A 12,896-nucleotide genomic window follows, 5' to 3' on the forward strand; every position below is an offset into this window, starting at 1 on the left:
TGTATTTTTTTATGTACTTTTTTATACGTTTACAATAGTTTGGAATTTTAATGCAAACCTCAAAACATTGCCTGTAAAATAAATGTTTTTTTTGTTTGTTTTTTGTTTTCTTATGGCGACAGTTTTCCTGAATAACGTTTTTCTTGTTTTGATTCCTTCACTCTAAGAAGAGAGTTGTTGAACCAATTTAAGATTAAACAGAAAATTGTTGACCAACTTAATAAAATTGCTTCGAGTGGTAACACACGACTGAATTAAGTTAATCTAAAGTGAATATATTGAGTTTAATTAAATGTAAAATATTCGTTTTGGATTAACTTAATTCAATCGTCAATGACCACACTAAGCAAGTTCATCAAGTTGGTCAACAATTCTCTGTTTAATTTTAAATTGGTTCAACAATTCTCTTTATAGCGTGTTTAGGAAAACCCGTATCAAAAGCATCACAGAACGTATTGTGGTCAACCTCTGAGGATCCACTCTAAATTGCTTTTCCGACTGTGCATACTAACAGGTCGTAGTTTGCCTGGACCTCCTTCAGGGGGGATTCGAGGCAGCTGCGTTTGAAACCCAGGAGACACTGGACTCCGCCCAGAATTTTGATCTAAAGAGAAAAGTGACATTAAAAGCCCATTATGAGTGCTGTGATGTTACTTTACTACAGGAAAAGTGTGGCTCGTAACGCTTACTGGTCGTGGTTAACGGTGCCTTGTGTGATGAGGCGGGCAGTGGAAGCTTGTGATCCCCGTTGAGTGCAGCAGAGGGTGAGCGTGGGAGAGATGGCGGGGTAGAGCTCTCCGGGCTGGTGAAAGGGCTTATGGGAGGTTGATCATACAGCGGAAGAGGTGGAAGTGATGACGGCAGCTTTGCAGAGGGAGAAATCTGGAGGAGGAAATCAACATGGCTACAATTATGAATTGCTACATAATACTTGTAGACATATTGATCATTTGTTTACCTACGGAAGAGCATTAGGGCCAGTAAAGAGGGGAAAAAAAGGTTTGCAAGAATCTGACCTTAATCTCAGCATTCTGACTTTAAAGTCAGAAGAAGTCAGAATTTTCACTTTATTCACAGAATTCTGACATTAAAGTGAGGATTTTCACTTTATTCTCAGGATTCTGCCTTTATTGTCAGCGTTCTGACTTTAATGTGAGAATTCTGACATTAAAGTGAGAATTTTCATTTTTTTTTCAGAATTCAGTTTAATCTCAGAATTATCACTTTAAAGAAAGAATGCTGACTTTCTGACTTCCCCCCACAATCCATAGCTCCACGTCACAAAGTCAGAATTCTGATTTTAACGTCAGAATTCTGAGATTAAAGTCAGAATTCTCACTTTAAAGTCAGAAGAAGTCAAAATTCTTACTTTAACGTCAGAATTCTGTGAATAAAGTGAAAATTCTGAGATTAAAGTCAAAATTCTCAATTTAAAGTCAGAAATTTGAGACTAAAGTGACAATCCTGCCAGCCCCTTTTCTCCCCTCTTCACTGGCCCTGTTAACTGTAAAAGGTACATGATTCCCCCCCCCCCCCGAACCTTTCATGACTAGGCTTATTGTTGTATAAATACCACTGACTGGCAACATTTGGTACACGCACTAATGTGATCAGATAAACAATGTTTCTAGAGAAATAAAATCTGCATCTACATTATTTTTTGGAAATAATTGTGCAGATATTCACTACCAATGCAGTGAGCATTGAAAAAACACATTTAAATTTCCTTTCTTTAAACTTGTTGCGTGTTATGTCTCCAGGCATCTGGGAGGGGCGAGGCTGTATCCTTCCTGTCGCTCTAATGGGGCAGTGCCACAGATAAGAGACCCCAAGATGTGATTGCAGCGCCAGTTTTCTTTTCATCAGTGGACGACTGCAAGAGCATGACAGCTCTAATGCAATGTTGCTGAATGTCTTGCTGACAGAAAGAACAAATATTGATGATGGAAGCAGGGCGGCACGGTAGGATAAGATGAAAATGAACCATGTGTGTGTGATGGTTTGAATCCACAATGCATGTAACATCTCAAAAATGTCACCTTGACATTCTTTAGAATAAAATAGAACAGGAAGTCTTTTCATTCTTTGCCATGAACTGTGCACAAATAAGCTTCAATAACCTTACTGACACAAACAGCGATACTCTACCTGTATATCATTGGTGCCTCCCACTCCGGTCTCGCCATTCTCGGTCAGATCCTCCACCAAAACAGAGGGGAAGACGCCCACCCTTCCGTTAAGCTCCCCCTCCCAGAAGCCATCATCTGTCTGAGTGTCACGGCTTAAAAGGCGAATGACTGCTCCCTCCGAGAAGGAGAGTTCCTCCTCCGCCTGGCCTTCGTAATCGTAAAGTGCTCGTACATACACCACTGTGGGGGGAATAATGGACAGTAATTAGGCACACAGTAGGAAAAAAAACAATTTGAGACACAGATTCTTGGAAGACTGAATGAATCCTGTTATGGCTTGTGTTTCCATTCAGGCGTGTCTTTTCTAGACGGCATGTTTCAGCTCCTTCAACAGATGTTCAATCGGGGTTCATAGAAGGACACTTCAGAATAGTACAATTACTATTAGTTATTCTTGAGTGTTTTTAGCGCTGCGTTTTATGCATCCTTTCTGATACTAGGCAGAAAATCTTCTTTTATTTGTACATATGGCACAGGTGAAATTGTTAGTATACGTTTGTTGAAAAAAGAACATCATCATCATCATCACAGGAACATTGTCCCAGAATATTTGTAGCCATGTAAATATATGAATTTCAGCAAATTCCAGTCTCATTGGGTTCAAGGTATTTCAGTGATCAGTGAGTGTTTTGTTTTTTTGTCAGAGCACTGCACTCTATTGTGTTGCATTCATCTTTTTTGTTGTATTCATTGGTACACTGTCTCGGTGTTATGATGCAGTGCAGCTACTGCCATGTTAAGTCACGCTATGTGGTGGAAACAAGAGCACAAATGTCAAACTCAAGTCCCGGGTGCCAGATCTGGCCGCTATATCATTACATGTGGCCCGCAAAAGCTGATCAAGGATGTCAGCTTCTGTGAAGCTTGTTAAAATTTTTACCAACATGTCAAATTGTCATGTGTTGTAAATAATTATTGATGAAATTGCAAGCATTGTCTTGTTACCAACTTGCTTACGACAGTAACCTTGTTTTAATCTCTAGTTTTTCTTGATTGTATTTTATCTCAGTGCTATTTTAATTTCTAGTTTTAATAATGTTTATTGCTTATGCATGCTAGGTGATATGGATATCTCCATTTTATTGTTTTTTAAATTTGCATTATTTCTTTCCTATTGTTTTTATCGGTGTTTTTGAATATGTGAAACACTTTGGGCAGTGTTACTGCATTTAAATTTAAATGTACTATATAAATAAACCTTGACCTAACAGTTGAACAACGTATTAATTTCAAAACTAGTGATCTGTTATGTACTGTGTATGTAATAATATGAGGGTGTACATTTACCTATATGTTTTCACGTAACTACAATGTGGCCTATGACAAAAAATGAATTTGACACCCATGAGCTAGTGAGATAAACCGTGAGGGCAAAACTTAATACGGTGTATTTATCGTAGGGAATGGGCTATATGCCACGGAAGAGGCGGGACTTCCGACTTCCGTGATTTTGCACATGAGCTTTGATTCCGGTCCGGGTTGCGAACGCGCAACCGAGAGGCACAAAGTCAGAAGCACATGTATTGGGATGCAGCCCACACGTTGCAAACCGATCGGAACCAAAGCTCATGTGCAAAAACAGTCCCGCCTCTTCCGTGGCATATACCCCATACGTTCCAGACTTAAAATCTCCAATAAAGAGCAACCATATAACATTTTTAAAATCTATAGTTTTACCGCCACCCCCCCCTCCAAAAAAAACTAAACATTTAATCTTATTTAAAACATTGTAAACATATTTGAGAACACAATAAAATGCAAGCATAAAATGTATCGAAAATACTGTCCGTTTGTATTGTATTTCTCTGATGATATCAGCCTTTGGCGGGTGGTTGGGGGAAGTTTGGCAAGTATAGAATAAAAACTAAACCAAAAAATTGCTACAAAACAGCATATTGCTGCAATATAGTGATATAGGGGACTTTCACAAAAGACAAGTACTGGTAAATGCTGTATACAAAAAAAATAAAAAATTTCTTCAGTGTAACTGGGAACGCAACCATAATCCAGCTGGACTGTATGCAATACGTCTTCCTTGATGACGGCCTGAAGTTAATAAATCGGGAAAAATTACACTTAAAGGTATGAATGAGCAATTACAAATGGATTAAATCGACTAAAAAAATATTTTTCTTTTTTTAATCAAGGTCACAATACTTGCGATTGGCTGGCAACCAGTAAAGGGTGTACCCCGCCTACTGCCCAAAGCCAGCTGAGATAGGCTCCAACACCCCCCGCGACCGTTAAGGAGGAATATGTGGTCAAGAAAATTGATGGATCGTTACAATTAGGGGTGTGAATTGCCTAGTACCTGACGATTCGATCCGTATCACGGTTCATAGGTCACGATTCGATTCGATGCCGATTAATCCCGATATGAATTTACCAGTCGATTGTTGCGATTTTGTTACTCAAATTTAGAAAATACCATTCAGTAAACTTGTACATGTACATTGTAAGATTTGTATGAAAATGTATTATTTATTGATCTGAAACTTCAGTTTTATAACTGAGCCACTATATTTAACAAACAGGTTGTAACCTTTTTCATGTTAGAACAGCATTGAAATAAAATATTAAGGCTTAATGTTCCATTAATATAACATTCTTCCATGCTTAAGGTATGAAAGTTAGACGTTTTGTTGAATATTTTTTCATCAAAAATGGATGTTAAAAAATCAATTCGGCTGCCTATTGAATCGATTCGAGAATTGTGTGCTGTAGTATCGCGATATATTGCCGAATCGATTTTTTTTTAACACCCCTAGTTACAATACTTACTGTTAACATCACCGTTGATGCAGCCCAAGTGCAACTCCGGCTCGGTTGAGTTGGAAGAAGTATGTGATCGAGCGTCCAGTGTTGCCAGTGACTGAAGCATGCTCAGCAGACTGTTGGATGCGGGAAACTGGAGGTATTTCTCAGGGACATAACCCACTTGACCTGTCTTATTGCGAGCCTGTTGAGACAAAAGAAAAATCCACACTCAGCAGGTCTACAAGACGCAAACACCTGAACGAATCGTGTATTGTTTGTTGTTACTGTAAGCTTGATGCTCATTTGCGTGAACTTTGTATGTGTACTCACACACCTTGACCCAGTCCTCCATGTCACCATCCTCAATGACCTCCAACATCTCCTGTTCATCGATGGTTAGCTCATCTGGCTGAGAAGCCTGGTACAGATGAAGATACAAAACTGTTCAGTACACTTTACCTTGTGAACATAAGCAATAACATTTATGCTGACATAACATATACGGTATACATTTACAGTTCTGCACTAAAGCGTGGTCCCAGAAGGTAATGTTTTCATTTTTGTAACATTGTGTGTATTGGCCTGAATTGTTTCATACCTTGTATGAGAAGAGGACCTTGCATGTCAGTGGATAATTGCGAAGGGTTCCTGAAGGGCTGGAACTGCTGTCGTCGAAAACCTCCATATTCTCTTCACAGTCGTCACCGTCCTCACGCTCCAAGTCAACTGTACCCTATTAAAAGGACACAAAACAAGTCAAAAACCTTTAAACTGATGTCTTCGATGAGTTTCTCTTTTAAAATGGTTAAGTTGTACGTCCCTGTGAAATGATATGAACTTTTTGACACAGGTGGAGGGCAGCAGATGAATGACACCATATAGCCCCTCCCACTTTTGCTGCATAAGCTATTGACTGGCTTCTCGGAAGGTCATGTGATCTTGTGACAGGAGGCGACATAGCACGTTGACCTGTCCACAATAACGTTTGTGTGCATGTGCGCTTTCACCTTTGTGTGTGTATGTACTGTGTGTGCGTGTGCGTGCCATTCCTAAGCTATTGTGTTCAGTCATCAGATATTTGTTGACACAGTAAACATAATACCTGAGTGTGTGACTTTAAATGTGTGTAGGTCAGTATAACGAAGACAAAACTAATATATTGAGGTCTTTTTCTTTTCTAAAAATATCCTTGAGTATAAAACGTCATGCATATTTGAAACATTATTTAACGTTTTGTTATTATCATTCTGTTTCCGTTTTGTCTTCAATAACCAACATACAATTCATTTCCTCATGTCTTGCTTATGGTATAGCAAATACATTCCCCAGTTTGAGATAACAAGATGATACAGATGCTAGAAATAATGTGCAGGAACAAATTTGCCGTTGTATTATTCTAATAGTTATTCTCAGCTGTTTCCATTTTATTAGATGAGAAAGATTTGTTTCCCATTGTTTTGTGCCACCACTAAAATAAAGTGATATTGTGGCTCTCTGGTGGATACAGAAAGTGAAAACAAATCATTTAGAATACAAAATTTTATGATGTTAAAAAGGAGATCGAGGTAAATCTGTTGGGGAAACAAGAAACATGAATGTGTTATTAGGAAAAGTATTATGGTGTGATTAGATTACACCAAGGTTGAAATATTCCACATGGACTGTTTGACGTTAGTGATATGTAGTGCTAATTGGCAATATACAACTGAATGAAAATGAGTCTTTAATCATGCAGCACACAAACTAGATGATGAACCTTTGTCAGTGTTCACACAATTTGCAACTCTCTTTTTTTTCTCACTTTGGCATCTGAGTTTACCTTTTCATTATCCTTTGCTCTCTGGCCAGTTTACTTCCTGTACACCTGCTGTCATTTGAGTCTGGTAATACTGTACTGCATATGTCATCAGCCATTCACAGGCTTTCTCTCTCCTGAGAATCACTCTGGTGTTTGTAATGTGTACTGCAGTGTCATGTGAGCAGAATGACAACATCTCAATTTCAATGTCTGCACACAAACACACATGTATTATTATGTCTACTGACTGGAAGATATATTGATAATCTCAGAAATTAATAATGATCGTAAAGAGAGAATCTTTTGTCTCGTGAAGTTTGCTATGGAATTTGATATTTCAGAGTTACTTATGTGCTTCTTTTTTTAAGAGGCTGGCTGTTCAGACTGATAATTAGGCTATGCAAATATCAATCAATTATCTTTGCATCATTCAGGAGGTGATTTGTCAGGAGAGCTATTCTGGCTGGGTAGTTTATAATGAAATGATAAAAAATGAAAGTGTCTGGTTGCCAGTCTTAAGAGTCTGCATTTTTGAACGTTTCAGTACAACATGAAAAGGAAGGTTCCAGTTAGGGCAACAGACTGTGGTAGTGATATTAAGATGTAAAAAGAATCATACAGTTAGTCCTAACTTTCATGACAAAAGCATGATGTAGCACATTTGCAATGTGACTGGTGATCTCAAGTGTCTGATTGTTTACATTTCTACTTAGGTTTGTGTTTAAAGAAATTAAGCACTGTAAGACAATAAAATGTGCTAATTTTAAATGTGAATAATTGCTTGTCAATATGTGGCTGGTGACCAGGGTGCACCCTGTTGGGAGTCAGTTGGGAATGAGTCCAGCTCACCTGCGACCCTAAAATAAGGACAAGTTCTATCAATAATGAATAGATGGACACCATATAGACATGCAGTTCTGTGGTGATCATGTTCAACACTTTTGAGGAAGTGAGGTTCGTGGTTGTGATTTTTTTTAGTTGTGTTTAAATACTTTTTGCTTAACCCCCCCCCCCCCCCAAAAAAAAAGCAACAACTAAAACATCAGCTTCAAACAAAAATGAACATGTTTTGACAAAGAGACCAGCAACACAAACAGAGTGAGGAGTTGTCTCACCGACAGTGAGGGATCATGGGAAGTGTAGCTGGCCCAGCGCTCATTCTCGAGCTCCTCCATCACCTACATGCACATAAAAAGTGAGCGGCTTTACACAAACTACAAACCCTCGTTGTGAAACGTTGCATTCATGCACATACACAGAATGAATGCAAATCCTGCAGCAAGAATCATCCATGTACAGGGAGTAAGTAGTAGACTGTAACATACCTGGTTCATGGCGCTCTTTAGCCAGGTATCCACAGCAACGCCCACTTGCCGCAGGAGGTCCAACCGAGCTTCTGCTTTTAACTTTATTGTCTGAGGAAAAAAAGAAAACAATTGTAAAAACCATGCAACATGTTACTGGCTACACAGTACAGTACACGCTGATCTAGCAAAACATACGTTTTAATTTCTCGTTATGAAGAGATAAGTTGTGAATTGATGACATTTAACAATGGATATTTGGATGAAGATTTGGAAGAATATTAGACAGCTCAAAGCTGCGACTGATGTGACATGTATAAAGTTTGATTCTTGCAAAAACAATTATTGTTTGCAGAAGAGTCTAAACACTTTGAGGATGACCTGCTGAACTTTGTGAGCTGTGGCATTCTGCATATCAGTCGTGGCTAAAAATGCAATGAGACAGACATATCAGTTTGGTTTATTATACTTGAATGTTGGTTTTCTGTAATGACATTCATTTAATATATTTGATGAGTTTAAGTAATGGACTTGGAAAAAAAGTCCTACCACGGCTGTGGTAGAGGAAATTAGCAGCCCTGAAAACGTGTCATTAGTTTTGTTGTTGTTTGCCACTCAAAGTTCAGCTCTATGCAACAACTTGTAATCAGTCAATGTCAAACTCTCCATGGGAATAACGTACTAAACCAGCTCACTTTTATTTCCAAACTTACTTTTAATGAGCTGCCAGCACTGTGAGGGCTGGATATGTGCTGTCTTCTTTACTAATGAGACAATATGATAAAGCTATAAACACAGACTAGGAAATCCCTGCCTGCCTGCCTCTCTTGCTCAACTCTCTCTCCTTCATCTCTAATCCTCTCTTGTCGTATTCTCTGCATTTTTCATTGCTGTCCTCTTGCATTACCTGCTCCTTCAGTTTGTCTCTCGTGCTGACACAGCATATTGATTGTTGATGGATCCGAGTGTGTACGTCTGACTACAAACACTGACAGCTCTTCAGCTCTGCTTAATAAACACAGTGGCCCATCAAGTGCTATTTGTCACTTTCTGTAGGCAGAGATCAAATGCTACAGAAAAATATGCTCTTCATAGTGCTTTTGGGAATTAAAAATGATGCAAATAAGGAGTGAGGGTAGAGTTTGGTTGGGGGGGGGTATGCAATCTAATCATAACACATTATAAATACCAAAGTATCTTATAAGGGTTGAGTGAGATGTCTTCTTTCTCTTGAGAATTCTTCATTATTATGAGACTGTGTCATGTGTGTGCCACAGTGCAACAGCAAGTTCAATAAAGTACAATTTTAATAATAAATGTTTGGGTTACTTTGGTGTGGAAGAAGTAGCTTTACACCACACAGAGCATCACCCTGAGTAAAAAGTAACAAATTCACATTTTTCTGTATGTAGCTGCTGTTCAAATGTAAACGTAAACATGACGGGCGCTGCTAATGATCTCATGAAGTCATATAAAATTAACACAGTGCAGGTATTAAATGTTTTTATCTGGAAACAGAAAGAATTGTGTTTCTTTGAAACACTAGCCTTGGATTTGTATTTGTCATGCAGTTCCTCAAACGTAAGACAATGACATGTCAAAACAAATCATAGTGGTTCATATCAAAACCATTACATTCATAATGATAATGGCACCTTATTTAGGTACAAAAGCAGTTGAGGTTGCCTCAAAATGTAGAGTGACAAGCATAATGTGTGAACAATGTGTTCATTGTTCCTCTTCTCACATAGAAGACGATTTTTATTATCTTGCCTGCAAAGTGGATGGGAATATTACAGTATGGGTCCAAGGGAAAAGTGCTATAACTAGATGTGCATAATGCTATAGTCAAAAATGGATAATGCAAGTTGTACTACTTTCATTTCCTCTATAATGCTCAGATAAGAGCTCTACAATGTAGCCATTTCATTAAATATGTAAAAGCTAGATCAAGGTAGTGTTGGCCTGGAAGAGCAACGGATGGTAGAGAGACAAAGTAAGCAGGAGATGTTGTGAAAAGGGATGTGATTACACAGCTGATTCTTGCACCACCTGTGTTTGCATTACGTGTGATTGCATGTTATTAATAGTGTATTCTTCTTGTGTGAAGTTTGTGGAAAAAACTGCCAGCAGAGGGTGTCAGACATGCGAATGTACACAGTAATTAGTAGAGCTAAGCAAAGTGACAGAGCGGTAGAAGTCACAGTGATAATGTATGAAGGAACATTTGAGTTTAGTCTATTGTAAGATGCATGTGACCTTTAATAGGTCAAGGAACTATATCTGGTAGCTTAAACTTGATTAATAATGGGTTTCACATGCCTCAAAATAAGGCAGTACTTTAGAACCATTTTTTACGTGCCTGTCAAAAAAAAAAAAGGTCATTTATGATAATGAAAATATTGTACATAAATATCATGAAATAAGGTTATATCTTCTTGATATGTGAATTCAAAACATTTATAATGATATTAATTAAATGATATTTTTTGTAGACAAATGTGAATATGTTGCAATGTAGTACCATTCAGTAAAAAATAAAAAATAGAAAAAAAATCAGCCACATTCAGAATTTACCCAATGCAAAAATTTATTATGCTTGTAGTAAACAAGTCATTTTCAGACCCCTCAAAGCAAACTACCCCAGCTGCAACAATGTTTTAAGATCATGCAGCGTTAAGCGTTGGACTGAAAGAGAGGGGAAAAAAAGGGGATGAAAAGTCACAGACCTCAGCTTTGCGTATGTTTTCTTTGGATTCTTCTATCTTCATCTCAAGATCTGCTCTGCCCTGTTCAGTAGGGGGCAGGCCATGACTCTCACACTCCTCCAGTGACTGACCAAATACACACAAAAACACATACTTGAAGTCAGTACAGTTTTATACATATATATATATATATATATATATATATATATATATATATATATATATATATATATATATATATTAGAGCCGTCAAACGATTAAATTTTGTAATCAGATTAATCACATCGTAGAATTTTGATTAATCATGATTAATCACAGCTTTTTTTCCCCAACATTTTTGCCCGCTGCACACGCTCATCCTGCTCTTTCTAATCAATTATTTGCATAATTTAAAATGGGAAAAAATGACCTACAGCATATGTAAACATTTATTAAATGCTTTACTTTAATGCATGTAGTTATGTTGAATGCTCAAACTGCAACAGCTACCTTTAATGTAACCATCCACTGTTGGATAAAAAGGATCATCTGCGGTCAAAATTAATAGTGTGATTAATCTGTGGTAATACAATGATTAATGCGATAATTTTTTGTGATTAATTAGTTAACGCTTTAACTTTGACAGCCCTAATATATATATATATATATATATATATATATATATGTATATATATATATATATATATATATATATATATATATATATATATATATATATATATATATATATATATAAGGAATGAATTTTTTTTAAAAGCATTTAAAGTATTTTTAAATACATCTATTTCTTTTTTGCAAATATATCCCATGCTGTAATATGAAGAGCCACAGCTACTAAAGCAGTCTTAAGTCTTTTGCCAGTTTCTTGACATTTCCAATGAAAAGTAACATTAAAAAATGTTCAAAATTACCTGTCCATATATTAAAATAATGTGTTTAGAATGTATGTTATGCATAAAGTACCTTGCATTTACTCACTCTTTTGTAGTGGATGATATTCTTGTGTTCCCTGGCTACTCGTGTCGCCCATTTCCTGGCCTCCTTGTTCAGACTGTGCTCCTCTGTGGTCCCCATCTCTGACTCCAGCTGACGACTCTAATAAAACAAACACACACAATCATGCAAGCATGAGTAAAAACGTGGGCAAACATACTCGAAAGCAGAACAGAACTGAAAGAAAAGAAAGAAAATTGAATCAGGTTTTGTAACGTAGTCGCTGTTCATGTAGCGAACAAGAGTAAGAAAGCTTTCTTCTGTTTCCTGTAATAAAGTGAGGATGTGCTGCAAAGCTGCTCGACATCCTATTGCTATCAAAACCACATGTGTGAACAACACCGCGTTCGCGTGTACATTTTTGTGTTGTACTACAATTGCAAGTGTCAGGGGACTATGGTATGGTTATTCTTTGTACTTCATCAAATCATGCAGTATGTTTGTATCTACATATATACAGATTTAATTTCAAACAAAATACTGCAGCTTGATAAAGTGCTGGAATTGCCAAAACAAAAAGTTATGTTACACATGCTAATAATCTTCATGGAAAAGATGTTGATAGGATTTGTGAAATTGTCAAAACTGTGCAAACAACTGGAAAAACATGCTACAATGAGAGAGTATTGAGGGCAGACACAAACGTTTGATCCATGACTTCTGAATGCAATCAAGACACGAATGCTAACAATTAGAGCTACCTGTGCCAGGGTCATTCTCATGGCACTGACGGGTGAAGGCTCAATGTCCACCAATTGCTGCACCGAGCTCAGAGTCTGGCACACGCAGCCAAAAACAGCATCACAAACACACAAACACAAGGAGTAGTTAGTGGGAAAATAGTTAAGGGAAAAAGTGTTAGCAAGGGTTAAGTAGGATCAGGAATAGACAGGCAAGGAATAATCATATTTTATATGAGTAAGCACATTAGGACAACGTTGCGTTCACCAGCTCTCACCTTGTCACACTCGCTGGGCTGGAACTGGAAGTCGTGTGCTTTGTGGAACACGGGGTTCTCTTGCATGAATAACTGCTGGTTGAACTCTTGTATTATCTAAGAACAAGATACGTACACTTTGCATTAGACCATTCCTCAAATACCCGTTACTTTACATCAGTAAAAGAAGAGTGATGGTGAGGATTTATA

General features: G+C 37.5%; 1 protein-coding gene across 2 annotated transcripts in view; it reads right to left on the minus strand.

Annotated features, from left to right (window-relative positions):
- fchsd2 (FCH and double SH3 domains 2) overlaps window positions 1–12,896 on the minus strand; it is a 46,732-nt gene that overhangs the window by 4,820 nt on the left and 29,016 nt on the right. The window contains exons 10-21 of one of the 2 annotated variants that reach the window (XM_077541567.1): window positions 12,708–12,803; window positions 12,451–12,525; window positions 11,735–11,851; window positions 10,778–10,882; window positions 8,070–8,159; window positions 7,860–7,922; window positions 5,545–5,679; window positions 5,281–5,364; window positions 4,971–5,148; window positions 2,149–2,369; window positions 690–882; window positions 513–604 (exon numbers count right to left, since the gene is read on the minus strand). In XM_077541567.1, coding sequence (XP_077397693.1) covers window positions 513–604; window positions 690–882; window positions 2,149–2,369; window positions 4,971–5,148; window positions 5,281–5,364; window positions 5,545–5,679; window positions 7,860–7,922; window positions 8,070–8,159; window positions 10,778–10,882; window positions 11,735–11,851; window positions 12,451–12,525; window positions 12,708–12,803 — 1,449 coding nt within the window. The remainder of the gene's footprint in view (window positions 1–512; window positions 605–689; window positions 883–2,148; window positions 2,370–4,970; window positions 5,149–5,280; window positions 5,365–5,544; window positions 5,680–7,859; window positions 7,923–8,069; window positions 8,160–10,777; window positions 10,883–11,734; window positions 11,852–12,450; window positions 12,526–12,707; window positions 12,804–12,896) is intronic. The other variant, XM_077541568.1, reaches the window with a different exon arrangement.

This window comes from Festucalex cinctus, chromosome 13 (genome assembly GCF_051991245.1).
Source record: "Festucalex cinctus isolate MCC-2025b chromosome 13, RoL_Fcin_1.0, whole genome shotgun sequence".
NCBI lineage: Eukaryota > Metazoa > Chordata > Actinopteri > Syngnathiformes > Syngnathidae > Festucalex > Festucalex cinctus.